A 23,252-nucleotide genomic window follows, 5' to 3' on the forward strand; every position below is an offset into this window, starting at 1 on the left:
AATGTGGTTGTAGCAACACATACAGTTAAGATAGGCCATCTATTGACACACATCTAGGTATTAATTTCCACTATGAAGAAACTTCCAAAGACGTTTCACTATGTTCTGCCAAAACTAATTGCAAAAATACATTATTAAAATATTTTTTTGTTCTACTGTACAGTATGTGAAAAGAAAGACAATGAGAGAATAATAACTTTATTTGTATAGCACTTTTCTAAAAACAATGTTTACAAAGTGCTTTACATACAGTAAAACCCAAAACAGTAGCAATGCAGAATAAAAATAAAGGTAATATATGAGGTAAACAGATACAGCTAAAAATACACCAACAAACAGAGATACTATTAAGAATTTAAGAGATGAAACGGATTTAGAAAAAACAGAGAAAGCTCAGTCACCTTTAGTTTTGAGTCTGGACTGTGGAACAGCCAAAAGGGCCTTGCCTGAGGAACTCAGGCTGCGTTCCGGCTCATAGAGAGTTAAAAGGTCAGCAATGTAACTAGGGGTTCGATCTTTCTGTGCTCTATAAGTAATCAGTCGGATCTTCAAATCAATTCTAAACTTTACTGGTAGCCAATGCAGATGTGCTAATACTGGGGTAGTATGGTCTTTACGTTTAGTGCCAGTTAAAATTCGAGCTGCAGCATTCTGAACAAGCTGGAGACGTGAGGTAGATTTTTGACTGGGGCAGGAATAGAGAGAGTTGTATTAGTGTAGATGAGATAAAATAAAAGCAACCTTCTCTTCCTTGGTCTTTATTCTAAGACGTCACTGCAAGGAAAGCAGCTTTGCATACAGTATAACTGCTTATCTTTGTGTGTGTACGTGTTCATTATAGCAGAACTAACCAGCGAGCACTCAGGTTTAAGAAACACACTCTCCGGTATTGTAGCTTTCAAGTAATTAGCATGAATGCAATTTGTGCAACGTTTCAATGTATAGATATATGAATTTAAGCTAATGTATCTGCTCACTGTAAAAGTAGAGATAGAAGTCAACAGTGCACAGCTAGCAGGGTGAGGCTTACAGAATTAGGGCGAAGTCTGGAGCTTCAGTGCCTATAAAAATTATTACCCACTTTGGACTTACCCACCTTCATATTTGATTTGAAATCCATTAAAATAAAAAAACATGTCTCAGTTTTACCACTCAAATTGGTTTTCAGTTTGTTTTTATGTCACTTGCAATGCATAATTGTTACTTGCAGTTGCCAGCTGTAACAGCACAGAATTATGGGTATATTGTAACGTCCTCTGTTGCTAATTTTCTGGTGCAACAGAGCAGTTCTCCACCTTGAACATATAGATTGTTATGGCATGAAGCCTGCAACTAGATGCAGCCATCTAGCTGTGAGTTAGTTAGTGAGCCAATGAGTGTAAAAGGAAGCCATGGCATGGAACGATCAGGCATAGGCTGACATTATCTTTCGGTCAGCCACTGGGAGTTCACTCTGAAGGAAATGTATAGACTTCCAGTGACCTTTTGATGTTGCTCATAGATGTGTTGGTTCGCCTATTGTGCTTTTTTTGTGACCATCCATTTCTATCCCCAGCCTGTGTCTGACAATTGGTGGATGTTTGTTTGTGTTGCTGGTCCACAGTTGAAAAGCAGTCTGTCACTGTTTACCTAAATGTACATGTGGATGAGGTCATATGTGTGAGAGTGGCTGGACTTGGGTTCATGTGTGTCACTGTGAGTGCACAAAAATATGTGAGAAAAAGTAAGTGCAAAAGCTGTGAGTCAGAAAGGATTGTGTTTTTGAGTGGGTGATGATGTCCCTCTTCACTGGTCACCACTCTTCTCCACTTCAGCCCACACACACACACACACACACACACACACACACACACACACACACACACACACACACACACACACACACACACACACACTGTCACATAAAATACCTTTGCAATAATGGCTTATATGGTAAATTCAGTACAATGTACATTTGCAAAGCACTGAGTACAAAAGCAGTTTTGCTTTTAAACAGAAATGTTCTGCTTATGCACAATTTAAATGTGGCTGATTCTACTTCCCTGTTTCTATTTTATTATTGTTAAACCACTGGAAAAGTGACAAAATAAAGTATACTCAACCAGTTTGCAAACTAAATATGGATCTACAGATTTTTGATTTGCACCCTTTTCTCCCACAATGCAAAGGAAATGGAGGAGCAGCTCACAGCTGACAGCTAAACCTAACCAAGTAGTTTTATTGCCTAAACCTTGCGAGATGCAAGAGTTTTCGCAAATCCAGGGTTACCATCTAGACAGGGCGACATTTTTTGATAAACTGTAGAGGGTGGTGAAACAGCTCCAAAAAAATCTTGTAAAACAAAAAAAAAGTATTAAAATGTTTTGATGTCTAGCCTAATTGTGACATTTAATTGGCAGTGACGTTCCAAAATTGCAGTTTGATTCACATTCTTTTTGTATCATTTCCTGTTAGTTTAAAATGGCAAAATATGTAGATTATTTTGTATACAAACTGCTACAGTATACTATGACCATTAGTATGTAGTACATAGTGTATAGAATTCACTGAACTCCTTTTCAGTTTCGTTTTCTGTTGCTGTAAAAATAAGCCAGAGCCAGTTCGAAAATACTTTTCTTTCTCTTGTATTATTACCTACAGTTATGATTATTTATGGGATCATACATTTCACTGCAACTCACAAACGCTACGTTTGAAGGACACACCTCTGGCTGCAGTAAGTGTACCAGCATTAGCACTGAATTTGACATCCTTTAAATTACACCAAATTCAATTTCGAAAAGAGTATACTTTAGAAATGAAGCCTGACCCTAACAGGCTGGCTCTAATAATAGCTGCTAATAGTTTGGTTTTAGTTCACCAGGAATCAAAAAAACACAGTTTGGTTTTTGGGTTTGGTAAACCTATTGGTACATAGGAGACCGAGCAAAGCAGTAAATTGTTCTTTGTGGTTAGTTCAGCCTGGAATTCTCTGCAAGATTATTTTCATTTGCTTTTATCATACAGTTAGCAAAACAAACATTTTGCTTATCTAAATATTCAAGGTTCAAAACTTCATTTCAGTAAATGAAATAAATATGTGTGTGGAATGAGCGAAAGATAATTAAACCGAAGCCCTGAAAGCATTGACTTGAAGTTGTCAGTCAGTGGACTAACAGTAGTTTGCAGCAGCTCCCAGTGAAATAAAGCTTCCCTTTTTAGTTGGTCTTTTTGATTTGATGATTTTGAACTTGCATCTTTTGTTGTACTGCTATGCTACTGCTTTGTCTTGAGAGAAATGTTGAAGAAATTCCATATATGTATATTCCGTGTGTGTGTGTGTGTGTGTGTGTGTGTGTATATATATATATATATATATGTATATATATATTAGTATCTTAGAGACTGAAAGTTGAAAAGCTTGCATTTGAAAAGCTTGCATTTGAATTTCAGTGTATGTTTTAATTTATATTCAAACTGTGACACAATTTGACTATTTGATCATTAATATTTTTTCATTTGTTTTTTTTTTCTAGGACGTAGTCTGGGGATTGAACTCCTTGTTTACTGTAAGTTTTGCTTGTTTCTACTTTATTAACATGGATATGTTGTTAGAAAGGAAATACATTTTGATTTCTCATTACAGTGACTGGGTAAATGGCCAGTACATAAGTAGTTGTTGTAAATAGTAATGATAAACGTATGTTTGTACACACAGTTTTCCCTAAAGTTTGTTGTTCAATAAGGAAAGCTATGGCCAGAGATCTCCTTCCTTTAACAGAAATGACTGAACTAAATCACCCTCTGTGCAAATACATCCACATTATTGAAGTGTTTTTAATTTGCTTACTGTATGTAGGTTACACCAATGACATTAGTCCAAACTCAGATCAGATTAACCAAGGCCATTGTTTATCTCTCTTTGCAGCTGTAATAAGACCATAATTTTTGACTTAGGGGAAATTATCTTTCTCATTATGAAGAGCACTTTGAGATAATAGGGAAATAAAAACAAGAAAATTAGATTACACATTATGCTTGTGGAAATGGGTCTCCAGCTGGTTCTGGATGTCCTCTTGTGTCGTTTTCTTGCAAGGATACTTAGAGTTGGACAGTGATTCTTCAGAAAAGGAAATTTAAATTTAAATTAGACAATAAAATACAGGTTTTTTAGTTTTTTTATTTCAAGATTTTGGATGCCAAAGCAAATAAGCAGCAAGTAAGCAGCTGATTATTTAGTTCATATGCATACTTGCCTAATTGCAAACTTGGATAAATCTATCATGGATTCCATTTTGAAAGTAGCCACACTTATCCCGAGGTCAGCACTGTGTCTATGATGATAATGGTGATGGTAATCTGCATTGATGCGTGGTCATGCCCTAAATTTGCCCTCTTAATCAGGAAAGAACCTCTCAGGCTATTCTCCTTTTTATCTCTCTAATAACACTCTGCTTCTTGCCTCACTTGTTGTGCATGGCATCTCTAAGGCAATGGCATAATTATGCTGTTTTGTTGGTCGCAGTTGCAGAATCCAGGGTGACATTGCAGACAGCAGATAGTGCTGAAGTGGGCAATATATCCCTCAGCGGCTTTTTTTTTAATTGGGAAACAAAATTTGACCAACAGATAGAAGTATTAAAGAAAAGTTCTCTAATAAGAGGACCAAACATTTGAGATCTTCTGGCCATGATGAATCACTTGTGTTTCTTGACTCATTTTTGCACTCTTCTCCAACTTTGCTGTTTTTGCCTTTTTACTCTGTATCTTTTTTTAATGCCTCCACGCTGGCGATAGCCGTGGCTGGAGGCATTATGTTTTCGGGTTGTCCGTCAAATGACCTTGACAAACACTTTGACAAAACTGAAGAATTTATGCTGTAATTATGACACAAATTTACACAGATGCTTAACAGGATGCAACAATGAAGTGATTTTTCACCCAAAAGGTCAAAGGTCAACTTCACTGTGACATCATAATGTCCCGGAAAAACACTTTTTTGGCCATTATTCAGAAACAGAAGGGGAGAGTGTGACCGTATTTCACAGTTGGTCAGACACTGAATAGTGCAACTTTTGACTTAAAGGTCATTGTGACCTCAAAATAGGTTTTTAGCCATAATTTAAGAACACAATGGGCGATTACACACACGTTGACTGGGACGACACAATGAGTAAACAATAACAAGCACAGTACGGGCTTTCCACCATCTCGTCCATTCTGCCTTTCACTTCCTGCCTCATTCTGAATCAGTCATCGGAATCACGTGACTGCAAACAATGTAATCGTGATCTTGTGAGTGAGTGAGTTTCACCTACAGCTCATAAAGAGGCTTCACATCTAAAAACGCCAGGAGAAAACAAAAGCACCACATTTTGTGTAGCTATACTCTAAGAATCCATCTTTACATAGTAATCAAGTGCATGTGTACCTGTTTAGCCAATACATCTGTGCTAATCCTTCATTAATCACTTCAACAATGTATATTCACTGGAAGCATACATATATATCATCAATATAATGAAAACTTACATTTAGCCAAAAAATACACTTTATACCTTTTTATTCAATTCCTATTCACTACATATATTATATGAGTCTGGACAGGTTGGCGGAGGCATACAACCGCAGGGAGGTAATTCTAGTTCCCTCATGTGTTCACTCTCTTTGCCTCTGCTCCAGGACCTGTTGAACTTTGATGACCCGTTGAACATCGATGCAGCAGAACATCATCTGAGAGATAAGGTGAGACTTTACTGCTTTGATTAGTGCAAGATGATCTGTGACACATTCAAGGTGATTCTAACTTCATCTTTAATTCTGTTTTATCATCAGACATCATCAGGTTCAGTGCAAACAGTGACTTTAGTCATTGACATGCAGATAATTCATTTGTGAAGCCTCTCCATAGTGTCTCAGATGTGCTTATAGTCTCCATAATCATATTCATACCCTAGCTTCTGTTTATAGCCTGTATAGAAAATGTGTTTAGACAAGACATACAGCTGCTGCAGAAACAACTTTTTCTGCCGCTGCTTTCAGTGACTCCATGTGTGCACTGCTTGTTTTGGTAGGTGGGATTATGTGATAATCAGCTGAGAGTGCTTTAATCTGGTATAGTGGGCTGAAGACAAAGAGCACACAACAGCCTTTCTGAGAGCTGTATACATGGAACAAGGGCATACATTGCATACAACTTTTTAATTCTGTGCCTCTACAGTAGACACCAGGCTCTACAATTTGTAAGTCAAATCAGCACCCTAAACCAGAACTCTGAATCCCCACAAACCTCACTACTCTCTCCTTGGTGATGTGTATATTGTGTGTGAGTGATTATGTGTGTACACATCTTCATGTGACTTTGTGTGTGTGTTTTTATGAACTGTAACTTTAGTTTTACTTTATCTAGGATATCCTGGATGGCATTACTATCCAGCCTTTTTTGTATACACTATTATAGACAATGAGCTGGCGTGGGAGCGTTTGAATGCCAGCCTTCCTCTTAGCAAAACAAATCATCGAGATGTTTCCAAAAGATATGCACCCTGGCAAATTGATTTTTAACTTATTCCCTCTATCTCTCGCCATTTGCCCTCTCCTATTCATTCCTACCTTGTGCATCACCTCTCTTCCATTCAGTTCTTTTATCAGTACATTACGCAGTGTCAAAAAGTGAGAAACTGATGTCCTCAGTGTTTTGCTTACAGTAATTGCTTTCCTGGATTGCCAACCGAACTAATGTAACTCTGCAGGGAGCCTGCTGACCAGGGAAATAGTTGTTAGTTCAGCCTGAGCTGAGGCGAGCTGAAAGCATTTTAAAGTACAATATTTGACCTTTGACACTTTGCACATGCCCTTTCCCATGTTGCATTGGGGTATACCCAGCAGTGCGTGATAATGGTTGCCATGTGACGCCATTACATGTGAAAGAGTTTGTCTGTGTGTGTGTTTATGTGAGAAGAAGAGAGAAACAGAGTGAGCAGTGCAAGAAATGATTGCTGGTTTGTGGCAGGGGTTATGATTGTTTAGATGAGTCAGTAGTTCCAGGTGTAGGAGGGGAGTGTCAACTGGGAGCCTTTTATGGAGTAAAAACAAAGAAGTCCTCGTTTTTGGTGTCAGAAACCCAGATTAATTTGTCAGTGAGTCAAAGGCTCTCAGAAATTTCAGGAGCAGCATGCATTGCCCAACGTTGTTGACTTGTTGTCCTTTTTCTTTGACTCTTGTGCTTCTACCATGGATAAGTAGGCTACGTAGTTAAATAGTTTCTATTTTTGTCTGTTTTAGATGTTTGTTATATATGATCGGGTTTCTGCATGAGGTGTTTTATTTTGAAAACTGACCGGATTCTCTATGCTGATTCTGTGTCTGACTTCCTGCCGGTTCATCTGCTCTGTGTAGCTTGACGTGGCTTCCGTCAAAAATAGACTTGCCGCGTATTCAGAGAGCCGCTTCTGGGACGCACTGCGGCGCATCTGGTGGGATCAAAAGCATTGAATTGCCTCGATCAGCTTCGGCGGCCGCATCGCAGCCGTGCCCGGTAGAATCAGATTTCATTTACCAAGGACTACACTTCTCTTATGCCTTCCTGGATGTGCCTTTACCTGTTGAGACCAGGGCTGTGTCCAGAATCAGTCCCCTATTTTCTATTATATAGTGCACTATATTCACTGCCCCCCATTTTATTTGAGTGTGAAATGTATCCTCTATATAATGCCTAGGGCTGCAGCTATTGATTATTTTAGTAATTGAGTATTCTACCGATTATTCCATTGATTAATTGAGTAATCAGATAAGAAATATTTTTGCTTTATTAAAGAGCAATAGTAAATATGCAAAAGAGAAAATAAGACAGGTCTCTTAAAGTGAACAACTAATTGGTTTAATTTTTAGAAAAATCTACATTTTTATTGCTTAAATTGCATACAATAATATGTGTCAAAACTAAACCCATTTAGTGCATTTGACTGCCAAATGCATTCTGGGTTTTAAAGAAAACATGTATATATACTTATATATACTTAACTTTCAGAACTACAAGTTTCAACCTAACTACAGCTCAGGCATAACGTAAGCCATTACTGTCTTCTTTGTGACATTTGTAGCAGGCAGTGGAGTGGAGTGGACAGAAACTGACTATCATAATAATAAATAACATGAATGAAGCTCAGGCTTTCACAAATTGACCGCAGCATTTTATTTTCTGTTGTTAAAATCTTGAACAAAACCTAGCTAACTTAAGGACATCATAACTAGCCACCACAGTGATTTACGTTGTTAGCTAGCCATTACATATAGCCATAATTACGTAGCCTACATTCTTTACTAGCCTTCATATAGCTTGTTTTGGGTCTGCTCTGGGGACTGGATGCATAGACTGTACCGTTATGCTTTCTGCAGAATGCTGATGCATAGACATGATGCTATTGTGGTAGGCTTGTTCGGTTTTACAGTAGACACACTGTACAGAGTTTTTGTGGACACTTTCTCTCTTTCTCTGGCCTGTCTCTTCTCTGCGCCCCTTGCTATTTTCTCTCTTCCATCTCTTTGTAATCTGCGCTATCAAATCACCCAAAACACTCTCTGAACCGTCTCTGATCACACACAGTGCTTTGTGTGACAGTAATAATCATCCGTGCGAAACACAGTGTGCTGCATGGAGTTATATGGATTAAACAAAGATTTGATGCAAATAATTTGCATCGATGATTTTTAGTAACCGAGTTACTCAAAGAATCGTTTCAGCCCTAAGAGTGCCCCCAAAAATTCCTACAATAGAAAGGAAAAAGTTGTGTCCATGGAATGTACACTACTTTCTGTTAATCCCACAATGCAATGCATTGCATTTTATAGATGATAAGGATTATTAACTATACTCTGTGGGTGAAACAGTGAACGCATGAACAACTATTAGACACCAACAAAAAGGCCACACTGATATATGGTGTGGAGCTAAACATTTTTTGACATTAGATGTTACATAAACAAACCATATATACATTCTTCAACCAGAAGACTGGTTAAATGGTTATAGTTAATGGTTAAATGTATGTCAAAAGTATGGTTATCATATGGCACACAATAGGCAATTGTACAAATTTGGAAAATTCGCCACAGTACTGCAAGTGGTTCTTAAGAGTATTTATCTTCAGAACTTCTTTATTTCCTAAATGTGGTGTAGTTCCTCTTGAAACAGGCTGTTGGAGTGGAACATTAGACAGCAAAGGATTCATCTTAAGTATAAACCAATGGTCTATCAGTTATGAAGAGAAAGGCAATTTTTTTTGTAATACCTAGTCTTTCAGCATGACTTCACCACTGAAGTTAATTTCCAGAAGTAATATTTTTTCAGAAAGTTATAGTACCCATTTAATTCCTTACAGCATCTAAAGGCAAGAGGGCAGGTACTGTATTGTATATGTGTTTCATCCACAGCTACTAATTTATAGAATGCAGTATCCTCACAAAACTGTGGATGTACTCTAGTAAATTAATGTTATACCCAAAATAGTGAACATGAATCTTCACAGTACTTTATCAAAGATCTAATCGAAACTTTATTTTCAATTAGATCTTATATTCAGTTTACAAAATACAGTAAGTTTGTAAATTGAAGTAGGACATGTAAAAGCAATTAACATTATTTTTTACTTTTGGCATGTATTATAAAAACACATTTTCTAGAAGTGTTGGTGCTGCTTCACTGCTGCTGTGGTTCTCTGGAATCACAACAACTGAAAACACAAAGTCATCCATCCATGACCCACTCCCACTGAGTCACAGCCTGCTGTAATCAACTTCGGCAGTGAGTGGGTGAAGCTGTGGAGTGTGTGTTTTCAGCACACATGCTTGTTTATGTGGATGTGTGTGTGTGTTGAGGCTTTTGAAGTGGAACTCCTCCTGTGGCTGCTCTCTGAATACATTTGCTGGTTAAAGTGGCTGAAAGGAAGCATCCCCATGGGCAATTTAGTGTGCGTGTGTGTAGTTAGTTGGTGACTGTTGTAGTGTATTGTTGTTGGTTGTGAGTTGTGTGTGTGTGTGTGTGTGTGTGTGTGTGTGTGTGTGTGTGTACACCTGTATAACGAACACGGTTGGTAAGGATGACACTAAAATGGGGTAGGCTAATCAGCTTGGAAGAGTCTGAAGCACCATCATTAGCTGTGTTTACATGTGCAGAATTATTTGTGTAATACTGAATTCCGAAATATTCAAATTGTTAAATTCCATGTACTATTTTTAGTAACCCTGATATCTCATATCCCTCTTACAAGGAATCATAGTGGACATTGCAGACTATCTGGTTGAAGTCAGTACATCCTCTAACTGATGTCCAGGGATTGTTTCAAAGCACCCTCTTTGTCTGTGTGACTCCCTCATTTAAGTTTGAAGCTTTGTGAAGACTGCTGATTGATTGAGCTTTGACATTCACACACCCTGTGGCAATTTGAAATCCTCAGTAGAGACTTTTTTTTATCTATAAATACTAAATAAGCTTCTCCATAGCATAAAAAGAATGTGTGAAATATATTGATTGATACTGACAAATCATGTTTTAACAAAATGAGTGTCATCTGGTTTTTTGGTTAATCATTTGCCTCGGTAGACCAGGAAGCATTTGACAAAAGGGGTGTGCGTTTCCCTTAGAATGTAAAAAATTGCTGTGTCCCAATTCCATACTACATACTAAGGTTTTGAGTCTGTGGTGTGGTCAGACTGAACATACTACAAACAGCTGCAAAAAAATAAAAATGAATAGCAAATGGTGGTAAGATGGCATCAGAAAGATACTGGAAAACAGAAAAGTAAGTATTACACTTTTAGACAGACATTTTGTGATGTTTAATTACAATAGGAAGTAGTGTTGAAGACAGAAGTGTTGAAGAACTCTTGTGCTCCAGATCTTCTACATGTGCAGAGAAAATACATATTTTTCCCCACAGCAGCAAGGTAGACATTGTAGACATTGTTAAGAAATACATACATAAGGGGAGCAGGAGATTAGAAACACCACTCACTGTAGTCCCATGCAACCTCACCACTAATAATGGCCTCAAAAAAATACTATGGAACTTAGACAGGATTAAATAACGGGCTTTTGTATTGGATTGCATTAGATTGTACAGGTGACGCAAATAAACTGGAAACATCTTTCAGTGCATCTACAGTGCATCACAACATATACTGCATGTGTTACTGAAGAGGAAAAGAGGAAAACAGAATTTTCCTAAAAATCAGGAAATAAATCATATCAAATACAGTATCTTAAATATATCCTGCACTCATATGTTTTTTTCAGAAAATAAAATATTGGTGCCAGAGTATCTGGGACATACTGTATTGCAAGAGATTTTTGCGGTATACTGTAATGTGATATTGACTACTACTAAAGCACACAGAGTGACAGAGTGGGTCCTTGGAGGGTTTGTGACTGGTTAAGCTCCAGAGTTCATGCGTCCCATCGTCGCCCTCGGCATACTAAATTCCCTTAATCCACACTGATTGACACTCATCAATGTGAGAGAACAACTGTCTGTCTCTCTCTCTCTCTCTCTCTCTCTCTCTCTCTCACTCTCTCTCTCTCTCTCTCTCTCTCTCTCTCTCTCGCTTCCTCAGGTATCTCAAATGGTTCAGTCAATAGTCAAACATGTCAAGCGTGCGCACACACACACACAAACACACACCATTTACTGTATCCTGATCTGGATTCTGTCCCCGTTATTAATTTTCTGCCCTGAACAGTGATCGCTGTGGCCCTGTAGGGTCTCTTTAGAGTACCGAAGGAAGAAGTGACATCAAGGTTGTTCCTGAGTCACACGAGATCCTGAAAAATTGAAACAATAGTGTTCACTGATTATCAATATAGTTTTGTTTTCTTGTTTTTCACGCTGAACAGTTTGTAGCCTGATAATCTGGGCTTGCTGTTATAGTCACAGTCAATTCTTTATGTCATTGGGTCGGGTCTGAACAGATGTTTTTGTTGTAGTAGTTTTTGTAGGACATAATGAAACATGTAGCTGTACACCCCAAATGTAGCCGCATGCTTATTATGGACTACCTTATACATCCAGCTCTGTACCTAGTTTGTTATAAGGAGCAAGACGATGATAATGATGTGATATCAATCTGTGTATGTGTGTGCTGAGGCATGGATAATGTTTGACTCCTTCAGTATTATATGTGCATCTTGGTCGCAATAATGTCCAATCTGTCAAATGGCAGGACAGTAACAAAAAGAAGACAAGGTAGTTGATCATTAGTGTCACATCTAGCGAGGTCAACATATAAATAATACAGTTAAATGTAGCTCCATTCACCTCGTTATGATGTGTACCTGTTCTGTCAGTTTAGTGTCAAAGTTCTGCTGTGGCAGCGAGGACAGTCTGGCTGGTCTGCTCTGTGCTGCAGTCTGTCACAGTTTTCTGTGTGTGATAGTAGCTGCCCAACTGTTGTGGATGGAGTTGATGACTTACCGGGCAGGTGATGTTAAGTAGTCCGATAAAGATTGGACATTGTTGGGATATTCATGTCTTTTATTTTTGTTATTTGCCTTGACTTGCTGTCGCCCAGTAAACCTGCCAATTGAATGGAGAAGTGGTGAGCCGAAACCCAGATTATACCAAAATACACTCACCAACTCTTGATGAGGTGGAAGACAATTCAAACAAATTCATTTCCTGGAAAGACTGGGGCCATGGTATTGTTTTTGCAAATTGTGACAGAGGGCAATGCAAATTAAGGTCTGAAGGTGAGGCACATTTTCACTCCTTGTCACAACAACCTCCTCCCATTCTTTCTCCAGCCTGCTGCTATATTTTTAAGTCTAAGGCAGACTATTTTTGAGCTGGAGGAGCCTGGTATAAGGCCTTGGTTCAGCAAGCATCCACACTGCTGAAGTGTGCTTGAGATAGACAGTGAATCCCTGTTCCTTCAGACTCTGGTGATAGCATCTGAGCTGTGCTGTTATCTGTAGTATCGCACTCCCTCTCATGTTGCTTAAATGGCTGTTGAAAGATGAAATGCATCAGGCTGTCGCTATTAACACCTCTTAAGAGAGATGTTTTGTCCATCATTATTTGGACTAGCTCAGCTGCTATTTGGCTTTGAATCTACTATGTTTATCAACGCCCCTGTGTTCAGGACTTTAAGTGGCTGTTCATGGCTACTCTTGTTTTCCTGCAGTACAGTATTGTGTGTGTGTGTGTGTGTGTGTGTGTGTGTATAGGTTTCTCTAGTTTGTATTTGTCATTTAAGAGCAAAGGTTGACAACACCTTGAGATTGATTCTCTAAACCAGAAAATAAGTCAATATTCCACAAAGGAGGTTAATTTATGTAACACGAGTTCCTAAGTATTTCAACAGTTATGCCATGGATAATTCTCAGAACACTCTCTTTAGTTTCTTTATCATTAGTGCTCAGCCAGTCACATAATTCAACTTTGAGTGTGGAGTGGAAAGCTTTGACATCTGCCGCAGACCCCAGTGGACCACACTGGAGTTCATTTAGATGAGCCCCACACCATTTGGAGGTAGAATCACTTTTTTGGACCACACCCCCAGACGTGACAGGGCTTTGACATTTTTACTAAACTTACAGAATTCTCAAGAAATTCCAGCCCAAGTGTGAAAACGCCAGAGACTGTTGAGTGTTCTCATGGCCTCCACACCTCTGCATCCCTTGTCATCTCTCTCTTCTCTATTCTTTCTCTTCCTTTCCCTGTTCACACTTCTTCTCTCCCCTTCATCTTTCCCTTCACAATCTGTTTACCTAATACATCCCAGGGCTTTCCGTCGCTTAGTTTACAACTTTTAGCAGATTTTAAAGTAACTGTTTGTACTCGCAGGGTTTAATTAGCATCCCCTTCCCTCTGTTGGTGGTACATATTTTGAGTACCTGTACAGATCGCTGGAGGAGAGGAGAGTTAATTGCCTTCCTCGGGTGAAATAGTGCCAAAAAAAGTAAGCTGTAGCCTTTTTAATCAACCGCAGAGTTTACTTGGAGTCTTCAAACTAATGAACGCCAAAGTAATATGCAGCCTCAGCCAGTTTTCTGCTGTAAGAGAGAAAGTGGGTACAAAGTAAGAAAAAGTACATGGTAAATTTATGTAAATTTACCTTGTAAATTTGTGTGAAATGGCATTAAAAGGGTTGTTACACTCATCCTTCAAATGTATGTGTGATACCTAAGACATTTTGTTTTTTTCTTTCACCCATCGAGATATGTATTTGCCCTAAAATTCAAATCTGTGTTGGACATCTTAATTGGGGCTAGTTTAAACACAATTTTGAAACTACATTTAGTGAGTTCTCTGTCTGTCCGTGTGTTTGCTCTACTCTTCAGGTTGATGTGAAGTGTTCTAATTGGGGCAAGCTTAAGCTTCACATATTTTAAGACTCCGCTGCTGTGTTTGTGTCTCTGCTGTCTGTGCACCCTGCAAACCCTCTTCTCTCTCATTTCCACTCGATGGCATACTGTGACACACCATGTATACGTGTGTCTGTTTTAAGTTTTTGTTTGTTGCAGTTTTTCCCACAAACATTTACAGAAGCTTGCAAGAGACAGCTGGGTAGACAAAAGATTGCAGAGAGACAGGCAGGTGGATGAGCTGTGACAGACGTACCAATATACCATATTTACAAGTGCTGTCCACTTAACACAGAACAACATGAGACAGACAGATGGACAAAATGTGGTATTCTATTGAGGCGGACCATCTTTCTGCATAATTTCAAGTTTTTTTTCCAAATGGGATGTTAGAAAAAATGATCACCACCTATAGGCACAAAAGCAGATTCTGGTATACAGAACAAATACCGTATATATGGATAATAAGTGGTCTGTATCCCTTCTCATCTAAGGACATCTCTGTAGTGAACATTGCATTAACTAATCATCATGATGGTGCTCAGGTCAGTCTTGAGATGTAGGATTTTGTCTGTGTTGCAAATGTGTTCAGTGCAGTACAAGATGTGTTCAATGCATCACATAAGAAGCCCTTAGTTGGATAGCTTACTCTACTGATGCATGCTTACTGTCAGGATCGCATTTGTGAAATGGAAATGTTATCCTATACCTTCAACTGCGTAATGCATGTGAATGCAAGCTAGCTTGAATGAGTTAATCGAATTGCAGAAAGTGCCATCAGAGCTACCTAAATTTAAAATTAGCAATGTCTGCCGGTCCACCATTTTGGTCCAGACTGAAATATCTCCATAACTGTTCTATGGATTGCCATGAAACTTTGTAGAGACATTCATGGTGCCCAAACAATGCATCCTAATGCCATTGGTGATCCTCTGGCTTTTCCTCTAGTGCCACCAGCAGGTCAGAGTTTTCACTTTTTTAGTGATATATCTCAATAACTATTGGATGGATTGACATAAAATTTGGTTCAGGCCTTCATGCCCGTCTCAGGATGAATTGTAATCACTTTTGTGATCCCTTAACTTTCCATCTAGCACCATGATTGGGTCAAAATTCCATTCCATATTTAGCAATGTCGAAGACTTTGGATTATGACCAAGTACCTGCAAAAATAATATAAAAAATAAATTCCCATTAGATTCAGCTGTAAGATAGTGATCATGGTAAACATTATACCAACTTAGTATCAGCGTTAGCAATCATGGCTGTATGCTCTTAGTCTTGTTTTCAGATACAATTTAGATACAATCCCTCAGGGACAGGCTCATGGTTTTTTTTTATTTGATACTTCATTTGAGCTCATCACCTGGGTTTGATTAGGGCATGGGTCATTTCTTTATAATTCATCAGTTCAACAGAAATAGAGACTAGTAATGTCTTATTATGGTGCAGTCCATTTCAAGTTATTTGTTTGATGCTTTGAGATATATGTTTGACAGTATTCGAATTTTGCTTGCTACCTTGCACATGCACACAGCTTGGACTATACGTCTCGCCTCTGAGCTCAAAGTTTAAAAAAAGATTGAATTATTTCAACCACTGACTGTTCAAACTGCATCAAACCAGATTATTAGAAGCTTCAACATGAAGAGAGCACCTCTGAGCTTCCAGTGGTAGAATATTAGTCTAATTTAAAGCGGTACTTGGCCATTTTCTGAAGAAGTCGTCTCTTCATTTGTGAAGCCTAGCCTTTTCACACATACTGCCACTGCTCCTAAAAAACCAAAATAGCATGTGCGCTTGGAGATTCCCACACAGTCCTTGCATCCAAAACCCACTGCTTTGCGATCGTCGTTGCACTTGTGGCATTAAAATAGGGCCTAGAGGGAGAGATCCCTCAGCTGCAATAGAGTCAGTCCATCATCCCTCTGTGGACAGAAACTCAAACTGCTGTCATCACTGCTGAGGTTTTTGTTGCTGGCAGCTTTTTGGCATTCCTGTCTGTCATCTGTGTTTCCACACACACACACACACACACAGACACACAGACAGACACACACCATGCCGGTTTTTCCCTTTTCTCTCCATCTCTCTTCCCTCTGACTCGTGTTTTTTCTCACGTTCTCTATCTCTTGCTCAAACACAGAAGCCCAAGCAATGCATGCGTGACTAACTGACCACCGGAGTGGTGGTGTAAATCAGTGCGCTGATGTCAGTGTGGGACACTTGTATGTGAAATGTTATGTTGGACAGCGGGACACGGGAGCGTCACAGCATTTAATGGCCCAGACCCCTGCGCTGATGGAGGGGTGATGGGGGGGGAAAACAGGACAGGAGAGGGGGGCCAAGGAGGGGTCCTGGACTGAGGACGGAGGGTGCAAAGCATATGATACCCCTCTATAGTACACGCAGCACACTATTCATTTAGCCACAAATAAAGGGGTTAAATATTCTAGTGTATTTCTAGTGAAGTGAATAGTAAGTTGAGATGTTGGAATCAAGTTAACCATTCAGCATGCATGGGTGAAGCCATACAGCCCAAGTATATTTTGTCTGGAGTGACTTTGTGCTACTCTGGAAAAAAATATTATGCACTCAAATGACATTTATGTAAAATCCATGTAAACGTTTCTTGTTTCTCATTAGAAATCTGATTAAACAAAGTGAGCTTAACCTGCAGTTTAATGCCAAACCCCACCCCACATTCAGAAGCTATATGAAATGCTTTAGCAATCTTTGCATGGAAGCCATAGTTTATACAATTCTCTACATGACTGTGGGTAATTTGGTGCTGCCGACGCAATTTGCCAATCCCTATACCGACTGCATAATCATTAATCCCAGTAAAGAATGTCCCCTTAGCTGTGATAGTGTGCGAGCAATTACAACCGTTTCTATAATTTGCAATGTGTCCAGCTAAAGTGCAGTTTTGCTAAGCCATGCACTTTCTTGTATAGAGAGAATAAAGGAAATCCTTTCAGAGACGAAAACTGCTGCAGCTTAAATTAATAGCAGTCTACGGCCTTTCATTGAAATTCATGGTATTGTGTGTGTGTGTGTGTGTGTGTGTGTTGTAATGCATTCTGCCTAATGTATTAAAGAATAGTTTGACTGAAATATAAAGAGACACAAGCAAACCAACAAGTGTCCCCGAAACAGCCCAGGTGGTTGAAGAGAAAGACACGGAAGGCTTGAAATGATGGACAAAGCCAAGGAAATGAGAGAGGGCTGTCAGAAGAGGAAGGAGAGTAGAGGTCACACAGAGCTCGTTCGGGCGAGATGTAACCGGGAGGGATGGGTCAAGGGTGCAACAGAGTGGACATTACAGGATGGAGGGATGGATGGTGGGTGGGGTTGGAAAGAAGCCAAGCACAAGTAGGAGGAGCATGATCAAGAGGCGAGACAAACATGGAAAGATGGGAGGAGAGGGCACACATGACCAGAAGGGATTTGATAGAGGCAAGCCAACTCGAATGACAGACATCATAAATAAGATATAATGTGGTTGTACTCCTATATACTAGACAAGATATCCTCTGAATGATTAAAATGTAATTGTGAATATAAAAAAAACAACCCATAATCAAACATGCAAAAACATACAGGCATTTAGATTTAAAGCAGTTGCGAAGAGCACAAAACTTCATCCTTTTGTCTAGAGATATTTTTGAATCTCTGGAACAAGAACGTAATTTATGGTTAAATCGACTCACTCAACTCATAAATTCTGCTTAAGCCAGCTGAGGTCAAGTCAAACTCTTACGTCAGAGGCACTGTTTAAACTTGGCATTGAATGCTTCTTATCCAGTCCAGATAATAACCACACTGGAGATGCACTGATCCAATCAACTGGTTCGGTATCGGTCCCAATACTGACCTTATGAAACGGATCACGTATCAGCCAGATGCGATCAATTCACATAAAATACAGTTTCTTCATCTATATCTTCATAGAATTCAATGTTTCCGCTATCAGCTACATTCATTCAGTCATGGAGGGCTGCCAAACAAATGTTTTTTTTTTTTTGATTGCCAGCAATGCCGGTTACCTTATTTATCACGATATGCCAGTTATCAGTTAGTTATTCAATATTGGCAATATTGGTATCAGTAATCAGTAATAGGCCAAAAAAAGTGCATCCCTAGATACAGTTAACTTATATCAGTGCACTATTATTGGCCTGCCAGGAAACAAATTGGATCTATTGAATAGTTGTGGTAGGGAGCACTCATCTGTTTACATTTGACTAACTTCAGATCACCTCAGATTGGTTGCATTTACACTTAATTTTTTATTTGCTCAGTAGCTTTCAGCAGAAGCAACATGTTAACATATAGAGTGGCATAGACAAAGTGACGCATGTCAGGATGATAGGGTCTTCGTAGATGTGTTCAGCAGTTGCATATGGGCAGTACAGTTTTCTAGATTTTTAAGACTAGTCCAGCAAAGTTAGGGAAAACATTACTGAAAATCCAAAAAGAAATATACTGTATATTGGGTTAAATCTGTGTTGATGTGCTTTGTATTTATGGTCTTTTTAACATGGTGGATCATATTAGTTTGTCATTCTTGATTTTCTTTCAACTACTTGCCTTCTACAAATGTTTAATATGTCTTTTCTATCCAACTCTCATACTCTCTCTTTGCCTCTCCCTGTCTCCAATCCAGGAGGATTTTCGGAATAAGGTTCAAGATTACATCAAGCACTACGCCAGATGATAGAAGCATCGGCTACCTACATCAGCCTGCACCAACCAACCAAACTGCTCTACCTTGCCTCTGCTTATCTTGGCCAACACCCCCACATGTGTGAATCAACAGCTGACTCTTTGACTCTTACCACTCCCCTCCTCTTGACACCACAACCCCGCCCATGCCCTGCTGTTCACCTGATTGCAATAAACTCCACGTTGCAGGAGCGAAATAAAAAAAGAAAAAAATGATGCGTTTCAGGAAGGGCTTGCACACAAGAAAAATATGCTTTGATTATCCTAATCGATTAAGTGTTACAATGACCACAATGTCTGCTCATTGTGGCAAGATCACTGAATGACGCCGCCGCTGAAGTGTCCCTGAGCCTGTCAGAAACGAGAAATGGTAACGAACGGCAAGGGATTTGATGTGACGATTCACCGGAGGGAAAAAAAAAAAGAAAAAAGAAAGGAAGTCACATTCAGCTGTTTTAAAATTTGACGAATCAAGAGAAAGAATATGTTACTATCAGCTCTCTGTTCCAGTGCCTGCCATGTTTGTGTCGCTAAAGAGAAAATGCATGTGAGTTCACAAACATATACACAGACACACATACAGTGTCACATCCTGTAGTAAAAGGTGAACACATACATACATACACAGATTTCTGTACATCTGTCTATTACTCACACGCACTCAAGTTGGAAAGCCTAAAGCCCCCACAAGACAGCATGTGAATGAACACATTCTCCTGTTCTGTTGACATTCTCCTTGCATGTGCGCACACACACACAGGCACAAAACTCACACACAGACCTTCTGTGTGTTTTAAGCTCCAGTTGGATAAAGTACGACTACTAAAACAATGGCCAAATGATGTATTGTACTGTTTTCAGCTTCACCTGCTCTCGGCGCCCCTGCTCTTCCTCTCCTCACTGTCCTTTTTTGTCCTTCCTCCAACTGTCTCTCTGTTTCACACAGACACACGCACAACCACATGTATTTTTCTGTTGAGGATGGAGAGGTTTATTCATACTTACAGTGCAATCAGAAAGTACCATGACAGTGACACATTTTTAATGTGTTCACTCTGTACTTTAGCACAGTGAAACAATGACTACGAGTTTAAATTAATGATTTAGATTTAATTTTACATCCATAAAAAATAAACAGTCTAGAAATTGTAGCTCATTTTGCACATAGTCCCCCAGGTTTAATGGACGAAATGTTATTGAACATGTGAACATAAACTTAAACATATAATTAATATTTTTTTTACAATAACAATACCCACTTTACCTGCACAGCACCAAACAGCTGTTAGCAAATAGTTGGTGAACATAGTGGAGCATTTAGCAGCTAAAGAGTCAGATATTTCCCTCAGGAGTTGGTAGAGACTAAATGCAGAGCTAAAATAGAGTGAATATTGGACTTACATTCATCAGGTGGACAGAAACAGGACTCCAAATTAATGCTGATGTTGCTCCGTAACTGCTTGATGTGTAAATAAGCAACAGCTTTCTAATAAGTTTGCCATATCATCTTAAAAGGTGATGATATGTCAATGTTGTGTGCACAGCTTGTTTCCACTGCCACCAAGTGGCCAAAAATATCAGTTATTGCAGGTTTAAATAAAGTCGTCATAAATATTTTGTTGCAAATCTTTTGCAGTCAATGACGTCTGATGTCGAAGTCTGTGGCCCATTGACATCAGCAGACACTTGTTTTCATCCCTGGTGATGCTCAGTCAGGCCAGTCATGCAGCCATCTTCACTTCCTGCTTGTTTAAAGTGATGCACACACTCAATTGGATTGATGTGAGGTGACTGACCTGACTGCTGTTTGTCAAGAACAATAAACTGGCCATAAAAATGATTTTGTCTGTATGTTTAGGAACATTCTCCTAAAAGTTGGGTCCTACACTGAACGTCAGCACTTTAGCCTCACAGTCATGGTTTCATTTCATTGTCACTGTGCTGCAATACGGCATAAAAGACATTTTACTATTCCAAGACTTTATGACTGCATTGTAAGTACCCTCTCATTTTGGCTGCAGTGGGAGATTTCCCAAGCAAACATGTAGAGTGTGTCTTTCTAGAAGGACAGTACTCCATACTTTCTCTTTGTGTGTATGGACTGTATGTTTTCGCTTTCTGGATGTGTTTGGAGAATTCAGTAGCAGAGGTTCATAAAGGCAGTTAGATAGCAAGCTAACTAGCTAGCGAGCAGGCTAGTGAGGTAACACGCTAGTGAGTGAGCTTACTAGATAGCTAGCCAACTTGTGAGTGGTTTTCACTTTGTAGAGGGACTCTTCAGGGACTTTTCATCAGGTATGTGTGATTCTTGACATCCTTACAAAGTAGGCTAGGCTAGGTTACATTCAAAAAGCTACTTTTCATGGCAATGGAGGCGTTGCCCTTGTTGCACTCTGGACAGGACTGGAGGACTGGAAAGTAAACATGATGACGTTGCTCACTCTGTAGCCAGTTGACATGCTTGCCAGTGGATTAGCTTGCTCGCTACAATGCTCATTAGCTCACTCGTTAGCTAGTTAGCTTGTTAGGGAACTTGTATATGTGCTGCTATTCCACTGCTGAATTGACTAGAGTAGATGATGAGGTACAGTGCACTGTGGGACACCTCTGGTGATTCTGAGCTAACCAGATAACATCAAACTGTCTTTATGAACCTCTGCCATTGTGGATTTTGGCCACAAAATGCATATTTATTTTGTGTGTGTGTGTGTTTGCGTGTTAGAGAGACAAAGAAAGAGAGAGACTGTTACTCGGTTAGCCAGTGAGGGTGTGGTGTGCGTATGCTTGTGTGTGTGTTTTGCTCGGCCCTGGCTAGCGCTGTGCCTCCAGTTTGAGTCGTACCTCTGAACATCAAGACTGTTCTCACTCCATTCAGCTTTGTGTTCACACGTCTGCATGAGGCAAAGTGTATGTGATCAGCCTGTGGTGCATTTTACTAAGGATGTTAGAAATGTAGTTGTTGAAGACTGAAATTTTGTGCTTGTTGAGTGTGCGTGTGTGTGTGTGTGTGTGAACGCATGTGTGTGTGGGCAGTTACAGTATGACGTGTTGAAATGATGTGACCTGTTAGCATGCTCTGGTTCCCTCTTGCCCCTCTTTTCTTTTCTATTGTTATTCTGGCCCAGGGTTCAACAGCTCAAATGTTTGTTTTCCTAGTGAAAGAAAACAGAACAAGAGACGACACTGGCTTCTGCCAAAATAAAGGACCTGAGAATATGACAAATACCAGGTCCACTGAAAGCAAATGTGAATGTGGGCGTTCCATGGCATTTTCTAGAGTGGTTTTGGTCCACCCAAACCTTGAAGGCTACTGTAACTGCCTATTAGTATGAAACCATCCTGTGTAATGGCCATGACTTTAATTGTCATGGTAGTAGTTGCCTCCAGGATATGGTAGCCCAATACTCTGTACTTAAGCCTAGCCTTACTAATACTCTGACTTTAGCTTCCTATTGGACACCTTGTCACATGTCCTTTAGTTCGTCCTTGAGTTTGGCAGTTGGCAGTGTTTTTTCCCCAGGACGTTATTGGGAAATGTCTCTGTTTGGGCTAACTCCATCTTTGGGCCAGGAGAGAGGATTAACAACTTGTTCTTCTTCAAATCCTCAACCTTTTCTTTCTCAGATTGTATATCCATTTTTTAAGATATATTAAAGAGAATATAAATAAAACTAATGCATCTTGTTTGTTTCATTATGTGCTTCTTTCACTAATGCAATTGTAACAGTTGACAATCAGCATTGCAAAGTAGAAGTTTCATTAAGGTATTATTTTAGGACTGCAAATGACGATTATTTTCATTATAGAAAATAATTGGGGGATTAATTCCCAATTATTTTCTCCATTAATCTTTTGGTATATAAAATGTCAGAAAATAGTGTAAAATGCCACTTGCAATTTCCTAAAGCCCAAAGTAACATCTTCATATTGCTTGTTTTGTCTGACCAAGAGTCCAAACCCTAAAGATGTCCTGCAGGATTATGGAGGGTTAAGGACATCTGCTGCATGTGGACAGTATGGATTAATTTATTGAATGCAGCAGCAGACTAAACCCACCTGGCACACTCACTAATCAGCATTCGCTCTCTCTTATCTCTCAGATCAATCTTGATCCTTAAAGACATTAAGTTTACAGTTACACAAGATAAAGAAAAGTAGCAAATTGTCACAACTGAGATTTAATGTT

The 23,252-nt window shown here is 39.3% G+C and overlaps 1 protein-coding gene across 2 annotated transcripts in view; it reads left to right on the forward strand.

Moving 5' to 3' along the window:
- Positions 1–22,741, forward strand: part of ube2f (ubiquitin-conjugating enzyme E2F (putative)) — a 49,731-nt gene extending 26,990 nt beyond the window's left edge. For both annotated transcript variants that reach the window (XM_044216092.1, XM_044216093.1), the window contains 3 exons: positions 3,516–3,548; positions 5,662–5,724; positions 19,008–22,741. In XM_044216092.1, coding sequence (XP_044072027.1) covers positions 3,516–3,548; positions 5,662–5,724; positions 19,008–19,058 — 147 coding nt within the window. In that variant the 3' untranslated portion in view covers positions 19,059–22,741. The remainder of the gene's footprint in view (positions 1–3,515; positions 3,549–5,661; positions 5,725–19,007) is intronic.
- Positions 22,742–23,252: the final 511 nt, after the last annotated feature.

This window comes from Siniperca chuatsi, linkage group LG12, assembly GCF_020085105.1.
Source record: "Siniperca chuatsi isolate FFG_IHB_CAS linkage group LG12, ASM2008510v1, whole genome shotgun sequence".
NCBI classification, from domain to species: Eukaryota; Metazoa; Chordata; class Actinopteri; order Centrarchiformes; family Sinipercidae; genus Siniperca; species Siniperca chuatsi.